Genomic DNA, 26438 nt, shown 5'->3' with positions numbered 1-26438 from the left:
GTAGTAGTAGTAGTAGTAGTAGTAGTAGTAGTAGTAGTAGTAGTAGTAGTAGTAGTGGTAGTAGTAGTAGTAGTAGTAGTAAGCATTCATATGGTGTCTACTATGTACCAGGCACTGTGCTAAATACTATTACAAATATTATCTCATTTGATCCTCACAACAGCCCTGGGAGATAGGTAATATTATTATCCCCATTTTAAAGTTGAGGAAACTGAGGCAAACAGAGGTTAAATGACTTGCCCAAGGTTACATAACTAGTAAGGGTATGAGGAAGGATTTGAAGCCAGGTTTTCCTGATTTCCAGTCCAGCCCTCTAGCCAGTGCATGACTTACCTGCCCCGGATAGGACTGTTACTCAGCTATAATGATAACAAGGGATAATGATAACAGATGACGGTGAGAGAGCCTAACTACTCAACTTTATTTTGTGTCTGTTTTTTCTTCCAAGACGAATGAGCATTAGACTAGAGAAGACAGAAAAAAATAGCTAATGGGAAGGGCTGAACCCCAAGATAAGTAGGGAAATAGTTAGGGAATGAATACCTAACCCTAGATCACTGCCTAGCAAGATCAAATGAGCTACACCTTACCAGCTTGAAAGAACTAGAAGTGATTGCTAAACCATTGTTGTGAAGGTCATGGACAGCAGTGGTGCAGTATGACTGAAGAAGAAAAAATTATAACCATAATAATGACAACAATAACAATAGCTAATATTTCTAAACTAAGGTTTGCAAAGTAGTTCACATATTTTATCTAATTTGCTGCTCACAACAACCATTTGGGGTAGATGCTATTATTCCTATTGTGCATATGAGGAAACTGAGGCTGAGAGAGGTTAAATTATTTGTCCAGCATCACAGAAAGTAAGTAAGACAAGATTCCAGTCATCCTGACTCTAAACCCGGTGCTCTTTGTACTATGACAGGAAGGAGGGTTGAGTCTCTCAACTGTGGGCCAGTGAGATTGTTTTCAGTTCCTGACAGAATTCTAAAACGTGATAATAAATGGAGCTTATAGTAATCTCTGGCAACACTAAGAGGAGTATATCATCAAAGAATAAAGAAGATGGTCTGACTGTACTTGGTTCAAGTCAGGCTACATCTGGAGTACTGAGTTCAGTTTGGGGCACCACGTTTTAGAAAAGACATTGATAATCTAGAGAATTACAGAGAAAGGTAAAGAGACTGTATACCACGCCATAAGAGAATCAGCTGAAGGAACTTGGTATGCCTAGTCTGGAACTGAAAAGACTTGGGGAAAAAATGGGAGCCATCTGAATAGCTGGAAGAAAAGGAGGACTTGCTCTGCCTGCCTTCCAGAGAACAAAAACCAGGAGCAACCAAAGGAAGCTGCAGAGAGACTAATTAAGGGTTGATGTAAGGAATATCTTCCTATTCATTGGAGCTGACAAGGAGTAAAAAGGGCTGCTTTAGGAGGTAGTGGGTTCACTGTCACAAGGAGTCTTCCAGTGAAGTTTAGATGACCATTTGTTGAGAATATCACATAGAGTGGATTCTTGCTTGTGTTAGATACTCTCTGAGGTCCAGTCCAACTCTGAAATTCTCAGATTCTCTGATGGGCATTGGTTCAGATCAGATGAAAATTTTCAACTTGAAAGATGTCAAAGTCCAACAACCCAGCAGGTTCATGTGAGGCACCAAGGGTTCAGGAAGGAGGAAGGAGAAGAAGAGAAAAGAGCTCAAGTGATGAAGGAAAGGAGATGACTCCTATCTACCCAAGGAAGGCTCAACCACACTATAAAAAGACCTGCTACCTTGGGTACAGGGGATCAAGTGGGTGTGGAGATGGAGGCTATGTCTTGGGCAAGGACCCAATAAGGGTGGCCCTAAGGTGGAGGAGACAGGTGAGAAGAGTCTTTGAGGAACCTATGGACCTGATAAACACTGAGTTGAAATCCCCCTCATCCTGTAATGGCTCCCAGATTCCACCTGGGCTCTTTGCCTTCTTCATATGTCCACATCCCACTGAGAAAACAAAACTCTTCTCCATCCCATGGAGGTTATTGAGGAAGGGAGTAATTATAGGGGGACTCTTGCTATATTAGCACATAATATTGCTATATTATATCAAGGACATCAGAGAGACTGAGCCCCCAGCTTACCCTTCCCCAGAGAAGATCTACTCAGTTCCCCATTCTAGACTCAAATGTTCAGTTCCCTTCATCCTCTCAGGCTTTTGACCTTTTAGTGACCTCAGATTCTGTGTGCCCCCAGTTCTCCCAAGCCTTTTTCCCATTGATAAGCCCAGACCCTCTACCCACTGAAGCCCACAGCCTCTCTATCCTCTGAGCCCCCCACTGCTACCCTAGCCCTCAGCCCAGATGTCCCCACTCACCAGTCCTACATGGCCCTTAAACCAGTTCTGTAAGGGGGGTTCAGGGAAGCATCGAAGCTGTTGGCAGTTGATATAGCATTGGTGGACAAAGGTCAGGCCTTTGCCCAGGATCCAGATGCTAAATGTCAGGAAGATCAGGAGCAAGGCTGAAGAAACTCTAAGCTCCAGTCCCAGCAGGCCCAGTTGGTGAGACAGCCACTCAGAACCAGGCAGCATCCTATAGTGGGAGAAATAGGGTGGAGCAGAGGGGAAAGAAGAGTAATGGTGAGACACAAGGTGAGAGGCAAAGGGGAAGCCATGGGGCAGAGAAATAGGGGAAAATGTAAGGAAAGATTCAGGAGGGAGAAAGAAAAAAAGGGGCAAAGAAGAAGGGAGGCATACAGTAAAGGAGACGATGGAGAGCAGGGTTTTGAGATCAGAGGGAAAAGTGACCAGGTTGGGAAAGCCAAGAAGGGAAAAGGAGGAGACAGGGAAAAGACGGCAGGGAGAGAAGGACCATGAAGGAATGAGGAAAACCAGGGTCTGTGTGTGCTGGGATTTTTCCTTACCCTCTTGGCGACTCCCTGTCCTTCAAGGAACCACATTGGAGCAAGCATCCTTCCCCCATATTCTTGGAGGCAAAAGTGAAGTAAAGAGTGGGAAGGGGTTGTCTTGAGTCCGTAGGAGCACTGCCAGAGGAACATGCCCCTAATTTCAGGTTCCTATCAGTCTCTTCCTGACTCTGCTCTTAGGCTTGGGACTCAGAGTCCTTTATGAGCAGCTGTAACAATGAGGCTGTCTCATGTTACCTCCCTATACTTCCCTCTCTCAAGGTTGGGCCTCTTCCTGGCCTGATGCCTAATCCCACAACCCCAAATTTCCAAAGGGAAAAAGGGGTGCATCTCTCCCTGAACAAGGAATCCCTCACAATCCCCTTTGCTAGCTAAGTATCTGGGTGATACAATGGCTAGAGCACTGGGCCTAGAATCAGGAAGACCTGAGTTCAAATCCAACCTAACTTACTAGCTAGGTGACCCTGAGCAAGTCACTTAACCAAGTCACTCACCCTCTGTTTACCTCAGTTTCCTCAACTGTAATGTAGAGATAATAATAGCACTTTCTTCAAAGAGTTATAATGAAAGTCAAATACGATAAAATGTATAAAGCACTTAATACAGTGCCTGGCATATAGTAGGTACTTGATGTAGGCTTCCCTTCCTTCCCCCCCCCACTCCCCCTCCCCTCCCGAGCTTCCAATGTTTGCAAAAGAAAAACCCTCCCCACAGAAAAGCGTCTTGGAAAACTAGTTCCCATAAAATCATGCCTCCCCCAGCCCCTTTCTGGCCTCCATCCTGCATGCCCAACATTAGCCATGGTCTGACACATCATTTTCATCTCTCCTTTCCTACCTGGCTGCTTTCAGGACCAGCCTCTTTCCTAGCAAAAGAAAAGGTCAGCTAATTCTTGATGTGATATGCTCCAGAAAGTATTGTCCCCTTTCCCATGAATTAAGAAGGTAAAAAGAAAGGGTGGCAAGGTTTCTGGCTGTGTATAACTCATTCCCTGAAGGGCTTGCAGTGGTAGATGACGAAGTTTCCTAAATTACTGTTTGAGCAAGAACTGATGATTAAATGTATGCACACAAGGAGCAGCTAGGTGGCGCAGTGAGTAGAGCTCTGGCCTTGGAGTCAGGAGGACCTGAGTTCAAATCTGCTGTCAGACGCTTGACACTTTCTAGCTGTGTGACCCTGAGCAAGTCACTTAACCCTGATTACCTCACCAAAAAGGAAAAAAACAGTATGTACACGAGGGATGAACCATCCCTCCACTTTTCTCTTCCTTTCCATCAGTGAAAATTGTACACTGTTTTCAAGCACAGTACTTGTCACATAGTAAATACTTAATAAATGCTTGTTGACTGACTGATGAGAGAGATTTCCCTTATCTTCCCTCCACCCTCCATATGGCTGCAAAAAAATATGTCCTAACTAGGCAAGCTTGCAAGACCCTTAACTGTCTTTGTCCCTCTTGTGTTTTTTTCTTTCCTTGTCTTAAGTGAACAAGAATCCAGGATTGGATTTAATGAATTTAAAAGGTCATATAAGGTCATTCATAAAATCCAAGATTGGATTTTGTGAATTTAAAAGGTCTTGACTTTCTGAGTTGATGCTTAAGGGAGGTAGAGGGAAGGTCTGCATTAGGATGTCCACCAGAAGGAAGATTGGCCCAACTCTGACTTGTTTTACCAGTAATATGCACCAGGAGTTGTTTGGACAGTGCCCAGACAATGTGAAATGTAAACTATCTCATTAGCCATCCTAGAAACTTCTATGTGTTCTAATGTAGATAAAGTATCATCCTCCAGCAGATCAGGCCAATAGTTAGGTTGTTCTGTTAATACTGTTCTATTAATGAATGATTGCGAGGTTTTTTTCTGTTTAACTTTTTTGCTGGTATATACAAATAAGAAGTAGTATAGTGAATAGAGAACCAATCTCGAAGCCAGGACGACTTGTGTTCAAGCCTGGCACATGCTGGTTGTGTGACCTTAGACAAATCACTTAACCTTCCAGTGCTCTGGACAACTCTCTAAGACTAAAAGTTTCTGAGTGCCAACCTACATCCATAGAAGAATTTTCCTCACCCAGAAGTTCCCTCTGCCAAAGAAATCACTTGCCTAGTTCTTTTCCCTATGAATGTCCCATATTTAATTCATTCATATATTGAATTCTGGTTTGGTTTTTTTTTTTACTTCTCCTTTTTTGGGGAAATCCCCTAGAATGGTGATTCATAATCTAATTTACTATAATCAAAATTATTCCCTAGGTTCCCTAGGGTGAAGGATTTAATGAGTCAATAAATGTGTGAAAAAGGAGCCCTGTCTCACTGAAACCAGGCTCCATAGGACTAAATATGATCAAAATAATCAAATGATCAAAATATGATCAAAAGGGTATGGTTGGGTACGGGATCTGGAGCTAGAAGTGCCCAGACTCTGAGGGTTCAACCAAACAATATCTCAATGCTAAATCTGTGTGTGTATAGATAGATATATATAGAAAAAGATATCCCATTGTATATATGTATATATATATATCCCATTTATATATGTATATATATATAATGGGTATATATATATATATATATATATATACATATATATCCCATTGGACCTTAAGCTTCTTGAGAACAAGGTCTATTTTCACTTTTGTCTCTGTCTCCCTATCCATCACTTAGAAAAATGTTTAAAGGAAAGAAGGAGGGAAAGAGGGAAAGGAAGAAAGAAAAAGAAAAATGTGCTTAATATATGTTTATTTATTGATTGGTTGGTTGATGGAACACACGTGACAAGCAAGCATCCCATCTTTGCTTGAAGACCTCCAGCGATAAGGAGCCCACTACCTTCCCTGGAAGCCCATTCCACTTAGAAAGTTTTTCACCACGACAAATGTAAATTCATCTCTTTGCCACTACCACCCATTAATTGCTTTAGGCCTCTGGGGTCCAGCAGAATGAGACTAATCCCTCTACCATAGAGAGCCTTCCAATACTAGGAACCAGCTGTGCCCCAGTTATTTCTTCTCCAGGTTGTACATCCTTGTACCTGGCATGACCTTAAGGCCCTTCACCATCCTGGTTGCCTTCCTTTGGTGCTTATCAATGGTCGTCCAAAAACATGGAGAGCAGAGCTGGCTCCAAATATTCCTTGATTGGACTGAAAAGAGCAAAATACAGTGGTACCATCACTTCCCTAGTCCTGAACCCTTGCCTGCCTCTCTAATACAGCCTAAGCCTTCCCTAGCCTTTTTGGTTGGCACTTAACATTAAGTTTACAGACAAAAGGCTATTTTCTCAGCAATTGATATGGCCCCAGGGCTCAGAACTTCCTGTTTGGAAGGTGGGGAGGAGGGGAAGAGAAAAAGACTATGAGGAGTAAAGTAACAGGAATTTCTGGTTTTCCAAAGGTTCTTCCCAGAACCATTGAATTTCCCTCTTCATATTCCCCAGGCCCCCTGAACTAGAAAGCTTCACCACCTCCACTTTGGGCCTACTAAGGAAAATGAGTGAGGATTGGGAGAGAGAAGGGAAAAAATATGGGATTTGGGACTTAGAGGCTTAGAGGTTCAGGAATGGGGATAGGGATGGGGCAAATGGGTTTTCTAGAGTTTTATGGGTAAGGGGCGAGGCAGAGAGAGGGATGGGCTGCATTCTTGAAAATTTGACCCTGCTGTGGTCCAAGGCGGTACAGGGAAGAAGCCCCAGCAACAGCTCAAAATGGGCATTAGAAATGAGGGGGTGGGTGATACAGGATCAGGTCAGCAGAGGACCCCACAGGACCCAAAACCCCCAGAAGATGAAAGTAGCAACCAGGAGCCAGCAACCTGATTGGTTCCGTTGCCTAACTGGTCCTCTAGACCAGAGGTATCAAAGCTCTGAATGTTGCCTAGGCCTCAATGCAGCCTGAACCAGATAAAAATGTAATTGGAAAATGGTTATCCAAATAAACAAAAATACAGTTTAACATAGATAACATTATATTTTAGAAGTAGGATCCTTATGTATGGATTAGTGACCCTCTTTCTATTTGAATTTGATAACACTGCTCTAGTCCCTCCCTATACAGCTTCCAGAGCAATCCTAATACATAGTTAGTGCTAACCAAGTAACTCACTTGCTCAAAAGCCTTCAGTGGCTCCCTATTGTTTCTAAGATTAAAAAATAAACTAGGTTGGCATTAAGAGCCCTCCACAGTTCACTTCCAGCCTCCCTTTTGCCTACCTATATTCATGTCAGTCAAACTGTACTTCTAGCTGTTCCTTAACTTGATGCTAGGTCTCTTGGCTTCACAAAAGCCTTTCCTCATAACTGGAATACATTCCTTTGTCCTGTTCACCTTTCAGAATTCTTGTCTTCCTTTAGCTCAGTCCAGGTTCCACTTCCTTCATGAAGCCTTCCCTCAAACCTCCTCTATTCCTTAACAAAGGAAAAGAGAAAATTAAGGAGTTTTTTTTAAAGAAATAACTAAAGAAAGGAAGGAAAGAAGGAAGGGAGAGAGAAAAGAGAGAGAAGGAAGAAAGAAAGAAAGAAAGAAAGAAAGAAAGAAAGAAAGAAAGAAAGAAAGAAAGAAAGAAAGAAAGAAAGAAAGAAAGAAAGAAAGAAAGAAAGAAAGAAAGAAAGAAAGAAAGAAAGAAAAACATTTATTAAGTCCTTACAAGGTACAAACCATTGTAGGGATAAAATATAAAAACAAAGACAATTCCTTTCTCAAGGGGCTCATTCTAATGAGGGAAACAATGCAATTAAAAAATTTCAGCTACAAATCAAGTGGAAAGGTCCCATGAATCACAGAGTACAGCCACAAAGTAGATACTAACTAATGCCTCTTCTTCAATGCCATTTCAACTGCTACCATTTAACAGTTTACTCAGTTGAACCATTTGACTGTCCCAAGGACTTCAGAGGCAAGAACTTTCTTTTCCTAATCTTCAGTAGATATTGTTACTGAATAGGCCAGGGCCTGAAATACTCACAGAAGTAGTTGCCAGGACCTATCTCCACAGAGAGGGTTAAGGATGAGGGTAGAAAGACAAATTTGGGCCAGGTTGTGAAGGGCTTTAAAAGCCAAAAAGGAATTCCTATTTTTATCCTAGAGGTGTAGGGAGTGACTGGAGTTTATCGAATAGAATAAGATCTGTGCTTATAGAAAACCATTTTTTATAGGCGATGAATTGAAATAAGGTGAGATTTGAGATAGAGAGATCAATGAGGAGGCCATTGCAATGGTCTAAGTGAGAGGTGAAGAATGCCTACAATGATGGCTGTGTGAAGAGAAGAGATTTGGATGTGACAGATGTTGCAGTGATAGAAACAGCAATAGTTGGTAACTAATTGAGTATGTGAGAGAGGAAAAGGGAGGAGTCCAAAATAACTCCAAGGTTACAAACCTGGCAGAATGTAAGAGTTCTGGTGACCCAAATTATACAGCTAGCTGACCAATACTAGAACCAATTTTAGAATCCAGGTCTCCTGATTATTCATTCCAAAATACCTTATTTCCTCCTCACACCCACGGTCATGCCCGAAGTCTAATATATCATTGGGCTCCTCTAGACCAGTTAGATAATTTAGTTCAGTAAATATTTATTAAGCATTTATGTGCCAAGCACTAATTGGGAATACAAAGACAAAAGAGAGAAAGGCATACTAATACACTATGGTAGAGCTGCAGATTGAAGCAATCTTTTGGAGAATGATTTGGAATTTTGTAAGAATAATAATTGAACTATCCATTACATTTGACCCAGTAATCACACTACTTGGCATCTCCCCGAGCAGGTCAAAGGCAGAAGATCCAAGGTTCAATATACCCTGGAATATTCATGAAAGTCCTTTGAGATGTAGAAAAGAATTTGAGCAAATGTTGGTGAACATCAGTTGAGAAATGGTTAGGAAAAAAAAAATGACACATGAATGAAATGGTGTATTATTGCACAATAAGAAATGGCGAATTCAGAGAATCTGGGAAGATTTAGATGAACTGATGCAGAAGAAAATAGGTAGAACCAAAAAGAACAATATGCACAGTGACTATAACAACGTAAACCAAAGGAAGCAAAACTTTGAGTAAGTGAAATGACAGTGATGGTCCTGAAGAAAAAGATGAGGAAATATGACTCATAGCAAATCAGCAAAGTCAAGTCAGCAAGCATTTATTAAGCACCTACTATGTTCCAGCATTGTGCTAATCACTGGGGATACAAAGCAAGGCAAAAACAGACCATACCCTCAAGGAGCTCACATTCCAATGAGAAAGACTTTTTGTTGTTTAGTCAATTAGTCCTGTCTGATTCTTCATGACCTCATTTGGGCTTTTCTTGGCAAAGATAGTAGAGTGGTTTGTCATTTCCTTCTCCAGATCATTTTACAGATAAGGAAACTGAGGCAAACAAGGTTAAGTGATTTGCCCAGGGCCACACAGCTAGTAAATGCTGAGGTTTGATTTGAACTCTGGTTCTCCTGACTGCTAGGCCCAGCACTTTATCTACTGTGGTACCTAGCTGCTCAGGGAGGAGACTACATGCAAACAACCATGTACATACAAGATATTTATAAGATAAATTGGAGATAATCATCAGAGGGAAGGCACTAGCATTGAGAGGCATTCTCGTAGAAGGATTCTAATAGAAGGAGGGATTTGAGTTTTACACATTATCATAATTAGCCACTGTCTGATGTTTTTGTTTAATTATTTTTATTTGTTATGAAAAGAAAGTCAACCTGAAGGTGGGGGAGGAAAGATTTCCCTCCAGAAATAATTGTAATATAAAAAACAAAAAGCACCAATAACATGTATTTTTAAAATATGGCTCTCTCTCAAAAACAAAAAAATGAACCACTTTGATGGGATGACCTCTAAGATCTCTTCCATATCTAAATCTATGATCCTATGAATGAAATTAGTTTCCTGATATAACTCATAAACTGACTTTGCACTTGACACCTCACCTGCCATACCTACAATAGCTGTTCTGGGGTCTTATATTCCTTCACCCTTAGATGACCTGGTTGCTACACTCTAACATTCCATTTCTAGATTATAGAACTGTCATAGATCATCAGAGTTAGAACCATTCCCAGACTATATGGTCTAGCCTCATCAGTCTATAGATGAAGGAACAGGTAAATTACTTGCCCAAAATTACATAGCTACCTAACTATTGGTGGAGCCAATGTTAGACTACAGGTCTCCTGATTTTCCAATCCAGTACTCTTTCCAAACACTACATTCCTCTTCAAGCCTGAGGTCATACCTGAAGCCTATACATTATTGGACTCCATTAGGCCAATTAAACAATTTTAAACAAATATTTATTAAGCATTTATGTGCCTGTGTTATTATTAAGCATTTATACACTGTGTTAAGCATTAGGAACACAATTTGTGTGTACAGCTTTTATTCTGTTGGGGAGAACTGAAACTAGAAGAGGCGCTGAGATCATGAGTTTCCCTACAACCTAGTGCCCCATCTACCACAATGTCAGAAGATTTTCCAAAGGAAATCCATTCAAGAACAATTCCAGAAAAATAGAGTTTACTTACTGTCAGATAGAAACACATATGTTACTTCTAGAATTTCTCTTTTCATGTATCAAAATTCAATCTCAAGCTATTTTAGCCATCACTGCTAGAAGGACATGGTAAGGTGAATTGGGAAATAGCTTATGATTTGCATTAGGGCACCAGCTTATCAATGTCACAGATCAGATCTGCTCAGAAAATCCTTACAATAGCAAGAAACCGCAAGAGAACTTTGTTCTGAAGAACATATTGTAGGTACCTGTCACTCTGGACATTCTGATTTATCCAGAAACAATTAAAACACGCCCTTCCTCCGTGAAGAATAAGGCAGTGATGGTAGAGTATGTGAAATCCTGGAAGGAAAATTCACATTCAAATCCTGTCTCTGACCATTACCAGTCATGTGAACATGCACACATCATGTCATTTCTCAAGACCGTTTTCTCATCTATGAAATGGGTTAGTAATGCCTGTAACACCTAGCTCACAGTGTCACTGTGAGTCTCTGGTAAGAAAATGTATGTAAAGGCATCTGCCAACTTTAAAAGGCTGTGTCAGTGTCAGCTACTCCTACAAGAGTTAGCTCTGAATCTTGGCACCCAGAAAAGATGAGGAGTCACTCATAGACATGCCTATAAATAACAGCCTTCTTATTCCCCCAAAGGTTACTAAATACCAAAGCTAGAGAGACATCAGTGGTCATGACGTCCAAATCATACCTAAAGAATTGGCTTTATGAAATATCCAACAAGTAGTTATCCAGCTTGAAGGTCTCCAAGGAGGGGAAATATCCTTCCATTCTCTCACATGAAATGTTGGTCACTGGTAAGGAGGAAGATCTAGCTAAACTAACTAAAGTCTAGCCCGGGGGGGGGGGGGGGTACTGTCCTTCAGGATGTAGGGTTCCAAAAGGTTAACCACTGGAATAGTACCAAGAGAGCCACTGGAAGGAATTGCTATTCTCTTGTTACCAGTATGAGACAGAGTGGATGGATTGAGTAAAGCCAGGACAAGAATTTTTGGTCTACCAAAAATGTCAAATGGTCCAAATATTTTTTGTATACAAGTCTCAAAGGAACAGGGCTGCCCTTGAAGAGATGAGCACACCTGCCTTCCCACTGGTAGACCTGGAGTTCCTAACTTGAGTTGGGGAAACTGAGGCTTCTTGAGGGCACTTATTGAGTGGGTGGCTGCTGTAGGTGCTTTCTTTATGGGCTTACTTCTCCTGAATATGTACCCATGCAAGGAGGTTGGGGCTCCCCGGAAGGGACAACAGCTTCAACTACTCTGAGGGTGATAGGTGGCTATTCCTACTTCAGAGTTCCCACTAGTGTACTCCCCATTAACAAAGTGACACGGTGACTCAATTAACCCTTCACAAAGGTATTAAATCATGTAAAGCGAGAATAATCATTATATAACATTCCACCCATAAACCAAAGGCACACAGTGAGTGCCCATGGGGGGAGTGTGCACAAAAGTAAAGTACCATGTTAATGATGCAGTGTAGGGAATACTTGGGGCCAGAGAAATTCACAACTCTAGAAGCACAGTCCTCACTGTCCTTTCTCTCTCTCAGGACCATCCTTTACAATGTCCACTAATGAATAAGGTGTCTATATTGGATAGGTGTCTACACTGATAAACTGGACGTTGCTAAGCTGGCCTGGGCTGGATTGCTCTGCAGCAGAACTGTTGTTGTTTAGTCATTTCCAATCATGTCCTATTCTTTGTGACCCCTTAAAGAGTTTTCTTGGCAAAGAAATCAAATCTGGACAATTTTATCCTAGGGAAAAAAGCCCAAAACATAGGCATTTCTGAAAAAGCTTCTGAGAAAGAAGCTCCTCCGAGAAAAAGTACTAGGAGAGAGATTCAGATAGTTTTGAGAGGACCTGAGAGAAAACAGCCCCTCAGAGAAAAAGTATTTATTAGAGGCAAAGGTGACCTACATCTCTTGTTTCCCAGAAGCTATTTCCTTTCCAGCTCATTTTACAGACAGCGAAACTGAGGCAAAAAGGGTGAAGTGACTTGCCCAGGGGGTCACACAGCTAGTAAGTGCCTGAGGCTGTATTTGAACTCTGGTCTTTTTGACTCCAGGTCCAGCACTGTATTGACTCTGCCACCTGGCTTCCCCGTGGACCAGGAATCACGCTGACTCAGCCTCCTGTTCAAGCCAATGTACATCAATCCAAAAATCACAAAACAGTTCTGGAGTTCAGAGTTCCCCTATTATTAACTCTAAAGTTCTATTGGTTATATGCTGATAAGCAACTGGGAAATAAGGCATTGAAGCCAATCTCTGTCCTGGAGAAGCACATTGTCTCTGTGGGCTGTTTTCCAAATATCTTTTGTATACAAGTCTCATATTTGTCCTTGCTTTTGTCCCTTTTGATCAAAGCCGGATGGGGACACACCTTTACAAAAGCAACAAACTGAAGGCCCAAACCCAGAACCTGAAAGCCCTGGCCAGGAAGTTTATTAAAGGCTGTAAAACACAACTAGCAGATCTCACGCAAGACAACATTCCCAGATTCCTCCCTGAGCCTTCAGTAGCACTGCTGGGTCCTGAGATGTTCGATTTTTGGAGATTATCCATAGAGTCACCTGAGAGGAATGGAAAGAAACTCAGCACTGGATCCACAGTGGTTTCACAATATGAAAAATAATAGTTAGCACTTACACATAGAACCCTAAGGTTTGCAAAGTGCTTTACAAATATTATCTCATTTTATCCTCATAACAACGCTGGGAGGTAGGTTATTCTTATTATTCCTATTTTACAGATGAAGCAATTGAGTCAGAGAACAGCTGACTTGCCAAGGGTCACAGAGTTACTGAATATGTGAAGCCAGATTTGAACTCAGGTCTTTTTAACTCCAGCCCAGCACCCTAGGTACTGTGCCACCTGGATGCCCCTAGCAGACTAGAATGTAGGCCATAACCAGAGAACTACACAAATTATTGAACTCCTGGACTGCTGATCATTCTTGAAAGATTGTTTTCTCTGAGATGAAGGAGTTCAAGAAGCTCCTAAAAGACCTGCTAAGCAATAGAATTTTTATTCAGCTTCATAAACTGAGTAAAAATTCCACTGTCTAGCTAGTCTTCCAGGTGCCTCTTAAAACAACATGTGTGTTGAACGCTGAGCCCTGAACAAATAAACGAAGATGAATCACCACAGTGCACCCTAAGGTCAGATGCCCAAGATGGCCTGCTCATTAATAAATGGTTCTAGAAATGGGAAGATGCCCTAGGCAACTAGGAGTTTAGTGCACACCACAGACCAAGAAGCTTTATGAATACAGACATAGGTGCTACTCACCTTCAAATCAAGACAATTTTATCCAAGGGAAAAAAGCCCAAAACATGGGCATTTCTGAAAAAGCTTCTGAGAAAGAAGTTCCTCTGAGAAAAAGTACTAGGAGAGAGATTCAGACAGTTTTGAGAGGACCTGAGAGAAAACAGCCCCTCAGAGAAAAAAATATTTATTAGACGCAAAGGTAGCCTACATTTCTTGTTTCCCAGAAGCTAATTTATACATGACTACTAAGAGAATCTTGAAGAAGACATTTAGGACATCTTGATAGCTAGAATGTTGTGGTAAGTGTAGAACAATTGTTTGTTGACTATTTATGTCGTATCTGGCAGAAATGTGGATTTTGGTCTCTCACCATAAGAGAAAGGTGAGTCACTTGACACAAGGGGCGCCTACTTTGAAACTTGAGTCAGTCATGGACTGATGAAGCAGAGCAAGGTCGAAGCAGAGAATAAGGAGTTGAAGTTGTTCCCTGATGCTTAAAGAGACTCAAGCTCAGCTGGGCCCAACTGAGTGGAAGGCTCAGAACTGACACCGACTCTTGATTATTGAAAGTACCTAAGCCCAGCTGAGTGTAAGGTTCGTGGAAAAGCAGCTGATCTAAGAGAATAACTTAGGGCCTGCTTTGTGCCCCATGGAGATACCTTTTTTAAAAAAACTTTTGCTTCTATTACTAATAGCTGAATGAATTAGAGAAATAAGAATCCTCTGCTTAAGATCTGTCTAGAGAAAAAGAGGCTGATATGCCTTTCCCTTTATTGCCACTTCTGGCTTAAGATGGGAAAGAAACTCCAGGTTTATGGGGAAAACCTTTTGCCAAAAGAGTATTACATTGCCTTAGAGCCCAGCCAAGGAGCAAGTCAAGTGAATCAGTCAGGGGTAAAGAAGCAGTGCTCAACATGTGACTTATGGTATGGACTGTTCCCTAAGGAAATCAAGGCCCTCAAGGCCTACAGTACAAAATCATGAGTTGCCCCCCATGGCAAATGTGTTTCCCTACTTATGTGCCTCCTAGCTAGCTTTTCCCAAGTTTGTGACGTTTTTCTGAATGGATACTGCATGGTGGGAGAATGTGAACCAAATTTATGCATAGCTTACTATGATAGGACTGTTTTTGCTTTTGCATTGTTTAGTAAATGTTTTGTGATTGAATTAATAGTATCATCTAGACAGATTTGTTTAAATGCTTAACACACCAGTGGGGGCTCAGGAGCTACAGTTGTGAGTAGTAGGTTCCCCACACAAGGGTTAATTAGAGAACACTGAGAGTAAGCTTTAGAAGTATGGAAAATTCCTTTCCTGGAATCTCCCAACCTGCCAGTATGAATGCAGGTTGGAGTAATGAAACCAGCATAAAGAGCCTAGAGAGTAGGGGTGCCTGCTTGTGCCTCTGCTACACTAATACTTTATCCTACAGGGCTTGTATATCAGAAATCATATTGATTTACATAGAGGGGAAAAGTGATATGTGATTCATAGCAGACAGGGCTCCTGATTCAGGAAAACACTGCACAGAGGTCAGGACTTTCCTGAGAAAGTGAATCATCAAAGAAAGTAAAATTATAGAAGCCTCAGCTCGTCCTTCACAGGCAGTTTCAATGGAAAAATAGGCAATGGACTCAGTTGCCAGATGATAACATATCTGATTAAGTGGACTTTAAACTGAAAAGGGCAGGGAGGGAAAGAGAAATGCCTTTATCTCTCTGCAATTCCTGGAACTGCAGAGAGGAACAAATACAGCAGGGAAAGGATAATGGCAAGTACGGACACAGGGAATTTATAGAAGATAAATCAAGAAGGAAGACAGTCATAAAACCCATGGCCTCAGATAGAAAGGTGCAAAGCCTGGGCAATAAGCAGAGTGAAAAAAGGCTCTTGGCAAAAGTACTAACCTAGATAGGACGAAACTCAGGTTGGGAATACATCTCCAGTAGGTCATGTCATTCAAAAGGAACAGGCTTGTTTTGTTTTGTTTTATTTTGTTTTTAATAGCATTACATAAGAGTGGTTAAGTAGTGAAGTGGATAGAGTGCCAGGCCTAGAGTCAGGAAGAGTCATCTTCATGAATTCAAATCTGGCCTCAGACACTTACTAGCTGTGTGACTCTGGGCAAATCACTTCACCCTGTTTGCCTCAGTTTCCTCATCTGTAAAATGAGCTGGAGAAGGAAATGACAAACCATTCCAGTGTCTTTGTCAGAAAACCCCAAATGGGATTGCGAAGAGTCGAACTAGACTGAAACAACTGAACAAGATTAGAAAAGGAAGCTTCAATTAAAAAGAGCTTCATCACAAACAGGTCATTCCAGACTCACCTTGATTTATTTTCTGGCACATACATTAAACTAGTAAATGAAGGAAACACTGTAGATCTGGTTTAACCAGACTTTAGAGTTTTTTAATAGCTTATTATTTTTATTCCTTAACTATCTTTTTTATGAATCCATCCCTCTCACTACCTCTGCCCCAAATTGAATGGGGGCCTCCCTCAGTATGTGTCTACATAGTCCGGAAAAATAAATGCCCATATTTTCCAGGTCTGAAAATGTATATCCCTCTTGCATTTTAAGTTTGTTGCCTCACAGGTAAGCCACTGTGAGGATGGTAAATAGGGCCTAATGAAGGTTAAGGATGAGTTGGTTTTGTCTGGAAGAAGCAGGAAAGAAACCAGTAAAGAGAAAAAGATTAAAGATTAGTGAGGGAGAGGATGAATCAAAATCAGGCTTGCTGGTCTAGAACTTTCAGTTTCCCTCTTCCCTCTTCCAAAAATCAATTCCTACGGCACCTGTCCCATTCACCCAGATCATCTGTTCAAAGTGTAATTGATGGCATATTTCATCTGGATTCTTTTGGATACGTGGTTTATCATTCCATTGATCAGGGTTTTAAAGTCTCTCAAAGTTGCTTTTCTCTATGATATTGTTATCATTTTATAGGTTATCCTGTCTGTTGCGGTGTACTTCAATCTGTATTAGTCCATAGACATCTTCCCAGTTTTCTCTGAAATGGTCCATTTCAACATTTCATATGGCACAATAATGTCCCATTACATTCATATACCACTGTTTGTTTAGCCATTCCCCAATAAGAGGATACCCCCTTAGTTTCTAATTTTTGGCTATCATAAAAGGATATGCTATAAATACTTTTGCTAAATAGATTAAATATTAAATTAAATTAAATATTTGCTAAAAATACTTTTTACTCCTTCTTTGATTTCTTTGGAGATATAGGCTTAGTAGCTGAGTCAAAAGGTACACAGTTTGTGTACCTAGACTTTAACAAAACATTTGATAAAGTATCTTATACTACTATGGGTGAAGAAGATGATGAGAGGTGGTCTAGACAACAGGAAATGGATTGTATGGCTGTCCTCAAAGAGTAGGCATTACTGGTTCAGCGTCAAGTTGTCAGGAGGTCTCCAGTGAAATGCCCCAGGTATTGGTGCTTGGCCTGTGCTATTTATGAATAACTTAATCAATGACTTATCAATGAGTTTATCAAAGATTTAGATAAAGGCAGAGAGAGTTTGCTTGTCCAGTTGGCAAATAACTGGATGACAGAGTCAGGAATCAAAAGTATGACCAACTAGAGGCTAGGCTGAATCTAATAAGATTGACTTCAATAGGGATAAATACAAGCATAAAGCCTAGTGCTTGTATACCCAGGTTTCAGAATGTGTAGATGTTACTGCTTAGGGAGGATTCTGGTTTGGGAAATAAAATTCTCAAGGGACCTCAAATGACGTGATAACTTTGGAGAGAAGACATTCTTCATTCCTGCTCCAAAAGAAAAACAAACTATGGAAGGTAAACATGCAGGGAAAAGTCAGCCCTGATTTCCAGCTTATATCCCTAAAGACTTTAAGGAACTTCTCCTTGGGTGAGATCCAGGACTCTCTCTTGGTGGAAAACTCAGCTCACTCTCATGTAAAGATCTTACCTATTCTTATGTATTTTCTGGTATATTATAATCTGCAGAGTTTCTCCAATTTCTGTTTGTAATCTATTTAAATAAATAGGTTTACTCATTATTCACTATTTGTGATAGTCTTTTGTGTGCCTAGCATTTGGTGAGGAGTTAAGCCTTCAGGTATAAGCTTGGAGTTCTTTCTTTTTAAGGGATAGCAACCAAGGGAACTAGTGGGGGTTTTGTTGGTTGTTATTTAAAAGATTGTACCCTTAAATTATCTATTTGAGGGGGGAGGGAGGGAAGATAGTTATAATTCTGGTCTGTACCCCTTCTCTCAGAGGAGAACAGAGAAGCCAGCAACCAGCTTCATGGCCCTTTCTCCAGCTCCCCTTTAGGCAGGAATCAAAGTCTTCCTTGAAGAGACATAGGCTAGGTTCCAGAAATATCTATCAGTGCCTCTCCCATGAGCCACATTTAGGCAACCCATGTGGACATACACATGTTACATGGGCAATACACACACCCCACACTTGAGTTTAAAAAACCAACTTCATGAATGCAGGATAAGGGAAGTCTGGTTAGACATGAAAAAGTTCTGGGGGGATGAGGAGATAGTGAAAGGGAAGCTTAATATAGTTCAGCATATTGTATGTATAAAGTATGATCCACCGTGAAGAGTTATGTGGCAATCAAAAAAGCTAATGCAAATGTGGGCCACATTAAAACAGGCATCATTGTCAAGGAAAAGGAGGGGATATTATCCTCTCTTCTGTGCAGACATAGGGAACAGTGAGTATGGAACATTATATATACTGTCATGAGACAGTGGGTTACACAAAGGTTACAATACTAGGCTTAGAATCAGGCACTTACTAGCTGTGTGATCCAAGGCAAGTCACTTAAACTCTGATTGCCACAGTTACCTCCACTGAAAAATAAGGATTATAGCATCTATCTCCCAGTGCTGTTGTGAGAATCATATGAGTTATTTGTAAGAAGTACAATGATTAGCACATAGTAAGTACTAGATAAATCCTTACTCCCTTCCCTTTTTCTATCAGAGTAGCTTGATGTTTTAGGTATACTGAACTGATTTTTTTTATGTTTTGTTACAAAAAATTGCCTTCTAGATGAGGGATAGATTAAGAAAGAAAATCATTTTAGTGGCTGAATGGAGAATAGATTGGAATGCAGAGAGACAACTGAGACTTAAAGAGATTAAAACACAGGCAGAGATTATTCTGAAGAGGAAAATGGCAACTACATAACATGGCCAATGTGGCTGCACATCTACCAAAACAAATTTTTCAAAAGCACACAGAGGAAGTGGAAGCAAGAAAAAGTAACCAAAGATAACGATGAAAGTAGGACACAAGACTTTCAAAATAGTGCTGGTGGTATATTACTAAAGGCTAGAATGAACCAAAGCTGCTGATACACACTGAGGATAATAAATGGGAACCTGTGGGACTGTGTTACAGGCAAAAGGAGGATCGAAGGAGAGATAAAACTGCTTCTCAGGGAAAGAGGAAGGACAGTGATGTATGAGGGTGAATGGGATGAACTCTTCAACCCTCATTTTCCTTCTGCTATCTTTGAAATGAGAAAGAGCAAAAATGGTGAGCCAGAGATGGAAATCTGGTGGAGGAGACAAAGATAGAGAGAGAGTGTGTGTGTGTGTATGTGTGTGTAAAGGCACATCCAACTTCCCTCAACAGATTCAAGTCACTAGACCTGACAAAACTACCTAGCACACTGAAAGAACTGGGAGATGGAAACACTACCCAGATCTAGCTACACTTTGAATGAATTATCTGAGAGAATGGAATAGGAGCTGGAGGACTTGATGTTTGAAAGAAGAAAGAAAGGGATGGCAAACTCTTGGCCAATGAATTTGACTTGGATTCATCCTCTCCCTCATTCATCTTTAATCTCTTCCTCTGTACTGGTTCTTTACCTGCCACTCATCCTTAAAAAAAAATCTTCAGTAGACCCTGCTTACCATTCTCACAAGCTATTGTCCTCTCTCTTTTCTCCCTTTCTCAGTCAAATTCCTTGTATAAGCTGTCTACACTCTTTGCCTCCACTTCCTCTGCTCTCACTCTCTTCTACACTCTCTGTGGATCTGGCTTCTGATCACATCACTCAAGTGAAACCTCTATCTCAAGTTACCATGATCTCACTTTTGTTTTCAAATGCCCTGATTATAGTCTTTTTTTTTTGTGAGGCAACTAGGGTTAAGTGCCCAGAGTCACACAGCTAGTAAGTATTATGTGTCTGAGGCTGGATTTAAATTCAGGTCCTCCTGACTCTAGGGCCAGTGCTCTATCCCCTGCACCACCTAGCTGCCCCTCAATGATATAGTGTACAACTAACTTCTGTTCAGAAGTCAGATATTTGTTTTTATTTTTAGGCAATTGGAGTTAAGTGACTTGCCTAGGATCACACAGTTAGTAAGTGTCAAGTGTCTGGTCTGAGATGGATTTGAACTCAGGTCCTCCTGGGCTGATGGCTCCAAGGCTGATACTCTATCCACTGCACCATCCACCTAGCTGCCTCTTTGATTATAGTCTTTTTTTTTTTAGGCAGATGGGGTTAAGTGACTTGCCCAGGGTCACACAGCTAGTAAGTGTCAAGTGTTTGGTCTGAGGCCGGATTTGAACTCAGGTCCTCCTGACTTCAGGACCGGTGTTCTATCCACTGTGTCACTTAGCTGCCCCTTGATTATAGTCTTTTGCAAAAGTATATCTTCAAATGTAAAATGTAGAGAGAGTACCTTGACTTTGACATCATCATCAACATCATCATCATAGCTGGCATTTGCATAATGCCTTAAGGTTTACAAAGCACTTAACAAATATTTTATATTCTTTTGTTCTCACAATAACCCTGGGAGGGAGATGCTATTATTATCCCTGTTTTACAGATAAGGAAACTGAGGATGACCAAGATTAAGGGACTTGCCCAAGGTCCCAAAGCTAATTAAATGTCTGAGGCCGGATTTGAGTTTGGATCTTCCTGACTCCAAGTCTAACAATCTATCCACTGCCCCCACCTATCTGCCTCCATAAATTAGACTTGGAAAGTCTGACCTTTAGAACATCAAACACTGAGTAAATTACCAAGCTTATCACTTAATCAGATGTTTTTCCTTAAAAGAAGCAAATTATAGTATGGCACAGGTCACTGATGTAAGTAAACTCCGTCACTTCAGAGACCTGATAATGTAGAGTGGCTATTAGAGGAAATACATCTTCTATTCCTAGAGGAAACAGTCACTTATGCCACTATTTTGGGTTTGTTTGTTTTTTTTTAACTGTGGACTAGCATGTTCCCTTGTTAGGTCCAATCACTTGGATCAGACATCTTCTGTTTTGCCAAGGAATTTGTCCCTAAACAAACTCCATTGTGGGGGAGGGGTGTGCCTGAGAAACCACCCAAGGTCCTGACAGGAAAAACCCCAGGGAGAGGTGGATGGAAGTGGCAATGACTGAGCAAGAAAGTCCCAGATGGAGAATGAAAGGTGACCCAGAACTATGATCAAGAAAGCCCCCAAAGGACACAGAAGATACACTGTGTGCTGATAAAAGAAGCTTCAGAGGGGATAGTAGGGGGGACATTCCAATTAGAAATGTCCCAGAGGGATCAGAAGACCACCCAGTACCCTGATCAGACAGACAACTGAAGCTCTCTGACACAGGACACTGAAATCCATCATCCCTCTGAGTGGAGAATACAGAACCACAACCAGACAAGTAGAAGTTAACAGCAAGAACCCAGGGAATAGAGATCAGAATCAAATAGGGTTTGTCACCTCATCCAAGCGGGTTGAGTCTGGCCCTAGCATTAGGTCCTAAATCAAAAACAGGCTAGAGATTTTAATAAACAGAAGATACTAACACTAGGAAGAATTATTATGGATCAAGAATGATCCAAGAGGAAAACCTAGAATAAAAGAATGACTCCACAACAACTAAAAGCAGGATCTTAGGAAAGAAAATGTCTTGGGTGCAAAAACAACAAATTTCAAAGAAATAAAGCAAGAGATACAAAATGGAATGCAGAAGATGTGAAGAACCTGGCTGATTCTGGTTGTAGTCTATAATGATCTAAAGTCAAATAAGGAAGCTTAGGGGTTAATTGAACTCTTTAGGTTCTCAAAAACCAATATTCCCACATGAGCATTTTGACAGTCCCGATTTACCAAGTCACTCACCGATCCCCTTCTGTTTAGTGATGTTTGGAATAGACTGTAGCTTAAACTTAAAAGACCTAAAGTGGGCTACCCAGCAGAGCCTCCTCCTGATTGATTCTATGGGGCCTATGGTCTTATATATTTCATTTCATATAAGGATCAGACCAAGTGGAGTCTTTAGTAGATCCCCCAAGGTTTAGCCATATCAGACAATCATCAGACTCTGGATTCATAAGTTCCCAAAACAGCCACTCTATACCACCCTTGAAAAAGAATTGCTTGCTTGTTATTGTGCCCTTATTGCTACTGAATGAACATACACTTGCCCTCCATCCAGAGTTGCTTATTATTAGTTGAGTGATGCAAGATGACCCCTCTAACAAGATAGGTAAGTTGTGGGAGGCTTCCATTTTTCACTGGAGATGGTGCATTCCAGATCATGTTTGCCCAGGCTTCTCTGGTGTTAGCCCCTTCATAAATAACATGTACATAGGCTGAGACCTCCAATCCCAGTTTCGCTGCTTTGCCCCCTCCACTAGTCCAATGTGCCTCCACCGATGAAGATTAAGTCTTAAAGAGCACCATTTTGCCTGGTTCACTGATGATTCTACCTATTATGAGAGAAATATACACAAGTGAACTTCAACTATTGATAGAATAAGACAGATTTTGATAGGCCCTCCCAGTGGGCCAAGCTGCAAGCTGCATGGCCAGCATGCTAGAGAGTCTTGAGAGATGGAATGGAAAAGACAAGATTTGCATTTATGCCAATTCCTGAGTAGTGACTAGAATCTGGCTAAGTGGTCTGGGGCCTGGCGAGAACAGCACTAGACAATCAAAGGCTCTCTTCCTTAATGTTGGGACCAGTGGAAAATTTTTATTGTTGCCTCCTACTGCATACAGTTGTTTATAGGGCATGTTAGTTCCCATTGGACATCACATACCCCCTGTCAAATTAAATGATCCAGTTGATGCCCTTAAGAGAATAGCAGAGATTAAAGACTGACTCTATCATCAATCTAGACGTAGGGGGATGCTACGCTGTGGTGTGTGTGAGACCATATGATCCCATTAAATAAGAAAGATGCAGCTCCTTCTGCTCAACAAAGCTCTTCACACTTATCTGTGTATATATTCAGAAATTTGCTTTTGCTTAACTATCTATATTTGTTTAAAAGGGCTGTGTTTTTCTTCTTTTTTTCAGTTGGGGGAAAGTGAGAGAGAAGACAGATTTTGGTTGACAGAGAAAAACTAAAATTTAGAAACATCAATATCCAACGCAGAATTGGACCTGGGCAAGGACATTCCTTGATTGAACTGCAGAGGGCAACAACAAAGGTTTTGATGTTCTCTTCACTCCTTCGCCGTTTCCTATTTTTTGCTTGAGCCCTCATTGTCAAGCAAAGTGACCTTAATTCCTCCTAAAAAGAAGTATATCTCAAATATATGAAAGGAGTTGAGCCTTTGTCTTCTGTAATGGCCAGTTCAGTGGCAATAGCATTTGAGACTGATCTAGTCCTTTGAAAAATCCCTGAAGTTCCCCAAAATGAGACCCAAGAAGAGAACATTCTGTGGCCCTCCCTGAGGAGTAAACCTTAAATGGATCATTGGACTGAGTCACTTGATGCCAAAACAAAAGACTTTATTTTTTTGATGGGCTTCCCCCGCCTCAGCTTCCCACTAGACAGAGAATGTGCCTCAGATATACCAAAGATAAAACAAGACTCTTCATTCAAAAACTAGCTTCTTAGGCATAGTTAGAAGCCTTAATACCCCACTGTCTGGACAATTCATCAACCAGCAAGGACTCCTTCAGGGTTCCAGAGGAAGAGACACTGTCATCAAGACTAGCCATGCCATTTTCCAATTGATAAATGGTCAAAGGATATGAACAGGCAGTTTTCAGATGAAAAAATCAAAGCTATCTATAGGCATATAAAGAAGTGCTCTAAGCCATTTTTGATCAGAGAAATGCAAATTAAAACAACTCTGAGATACCATCTCACACCTATCAGATTGGCTAACATGATAAAAAAGAAAAGTGATAAACGTTGCAGAGGATGTGGAAAAATTGGGACACTGATGCACTGTTGGTGGAGTTGTGAACTGATCCAACCGTTCCAGAGAGCAATTTGGAACTATGCCCAAAGGGCAACCAAACTGTGCATAATCTTTGATCCAGCAATACCACAAAGGTCTGTAGCCCAAAGAGATCATAAAAAGGGGGAAAGGACCTACATGTGCAAAAATATTTATAGCAGCCCTTTTCATGGTGGCAAAATGTTGGAAAATGAGAGGATGCCCATCAATTGGGAAATAACTGAACAAGCTGTGGTATATAAATGTAATGGAATGCTATTGTGCAGTAAGAAATGATGAACAGGCAGATTTCAGAAAATCTTGGAAAGACCTTACAAACTGATGCAAAGTGAAATGAGCAGAACCAAGAAAACATTGTACACAGTATCAGCAACATTGTGTGATGACCAACTACAAATGACTCAGCTCTTCTCAGCAACACAATGATATAAGACAAGTACAAAGGACTCATGAAGGAAAATGCTATCCATATCCAGATAAAGAACTGATGGATTCTGAATGCAGATCGATGCATATTTTTTCACTTACTTTATTCTTTCTCGTGTTTTTTTTAAATCTGTTTCTTCTTTCACAACTGTAATTAATATGGAAATTTTTTTACATGATAGCACATGTATAAACTATATCAAACTGCCCACCATTTTCAGAAAAGGGGAGGAAAAGGAAGAAGGGAGGAAATTTGGAACTCAAAATCTTGTAAAAAATGAATGTTAAACATTTTCTTGACATTGTAACTGGGGAAAAAATACTATTAAACTTAAAAATAAATGATTCAATTTTTTTAAAAGACTAGGCATGATTGGTGATTTGTAATCTCTGACCCTCACATTCTTCCCTCTGTTAAAAGGGGAAGGATTAGAAAGTATTAAAATGAGTCCTTGGTGCCAATGAACTTAAACACCATTGGCAGGCAAACAGTTTGTATTTTTTCCTGAATCATGCCCTGAAGAATAGGTTCTACATTCTTCATCCAGGAAAAGACACTTCCCCAGCCACATTCCTGGGAGCTCATCTTTTACCTCCATCCTAGAATTCACTTCTATTCAAAAATTTAATAAATTTTCAGTTTAAAAGACCTGGACATGTGCTCATAGCAGTAGGAAAGAGAAAGAATACAATAGACTTGGAGGCAACAAAATGTTGAACACAGAGATATAGTAAAATAGAAAAGAGAAACCATGCCAAAACCCAAGTGGGATTTGGAGTCTGACTAGCCTCTATTTTCTCCTCTTTTTTCAGAGACCCCAAATAGCCTTGGGACTCCAGGCTGATTCGCAGGGCTATTATCCCTGCTTCCCACAATGACCATGATCCTTCTCTCTGCCTGCCATCTTGACTTCCAATGGACATCTTCCAAGACCCCAACCTGCCCTTTCTCTATCTCCTCTTTTCTATATCCAATTCCAACATCCATTTCCTAAGCTTAGGCTTCCATCTCTACCTCATATTCACTGTCTCCAGAGCTCTCCAAATAGCATGGAACTCCTACTCCGTTTTCCAGCCAATGTGATCTAAAGGTGAACCAATGTTACAAAAGAACTTTACTGTTGGCAATAACAGTCATTGGTGCCCAAAAATCCTAGTCCTGGCAAGGTTTTTTTTTTCCTAAAAAAAAAGATATAGGGTCTCTCCCTAATACCTGTCTACTAGTATCTTTCATCAGAGCTGAACCATGAAAATGGCAGAAGAGAAACACCCTTCAATGCACAAGGGCAAGATAACAGGACAATTCGACTAGCCCAACTCCCAGTCAAGTCTGTTTGCAGTGAAAATTTCCTGTGCCCAGCTTTGTCCAATGTCCAACCTCCCTCCAATTCCTGGCTCCCCTGTTTTTCCCTAGCTTCCTCTCTAGTTTCTTTCTGGGCCTCTCCTCTGTCTTCTCCTTATCCCAGCTTCCTATACCCATATCCATGCCCAGTCCTATCCTACCTGCTACAGCTTAGAGCAGCTCCCTCTGTAGCTCTAGGCTTGGATATCAGCCTTTTTTTTTAAGTACCTGTTGTCTGTCTCTGTTCTCTGTAGTTCTGGAAAACCAAGGTCCCCGTCTCCTGTTATCTGCATGCTACCTGCCCTTCATTTTTATCCAAAGCCAGGTCCACAGATTCCCTAGACCACACCTCCGACTACACCCCCACAGACAAGAGGCTGAGGGAGGGCCATTGAACCAGAAGGGAACCTGGGCAGAAGCGAGGGTAGGGAGGGGAAAAGGTTTTGTCCTTGTTGTGTGTGCACAGATTGCAGTAGGTGAAAGGACATGAGAGATTAAAGGCCAGGCTCCTAAGGTCATTCTCTACACTAAGAGCTACCTTCCTGCTCCTCTTCTTCTTCTCCCTTTCCCAACCACCCTGTCCTGGTTAAAGAAATAAAAATGCAACCCCTCTCCCAAAGCCAAGAACCTTCATCCCAACAGTCCCAATATGGTGCTTTCTATTTCATCTGCCCTTCCCTCTCCTCTCTTCTCCTTTTCACTCCTTTCTTCTAGGTGGCACAGTGGACAGAC

The 26438-nt window shown here is 41.0% G+C and overlaps 1 protein-coding gene across 2 annotated transcripts in view; it reads right to left on the bottom strand.

Moving 5' to 3' along the window:
- LOC114035152 (phylloquinone omega-hydroxylase CYP4F11-like) overlaps positions 1-26438 on the bottom strand; it is a 49023-nt gene extending 22585 nt beyond the window's left edge. The window contains exons 1-2 of one of the 2 annotated variants that reach the window (XM_027851156.1): positions 25935-26438; positions 2359-2575 (exon numbers count right to left, since the gene is read on the bottom strand). In XM_027851156.1, the coding sequence (XP_027706957.1) occupies positions 2359-2575; positions 25935-25999 (282 nt within the window). In that variant the 5' untranslated portion in view covers positions 26000-26438. Of the gene's footprint in view, positions 1-2358; positions 2576-2906; positions 2966-25934 lie in introns of those variants that run through there. The other variant, XM_027851157.1, reaches the window with a different exon arrangement.

Source organism: Vombatus ursinus, unplaced genomic scaffold (genome assembly GCF_900497805.2).
Source record: "Vombatus ursinus unplaced genomic scaffold, bare-nosed wombat genome assembly UNPS02009173.1, whole genome shotgun sequence".
Taxonomy (NCBI): Eukaryota; Metazoa; Chordata; class Mammalia; order Diprotodontia; family Vombatidae; genus Vombatus; species Vombatus ursinus.
The sequence above is the reverse complement of the archived record's forward strand: the minus strand, read 5'-3'. Positions and strand labels throughout refer to the sequence as shown.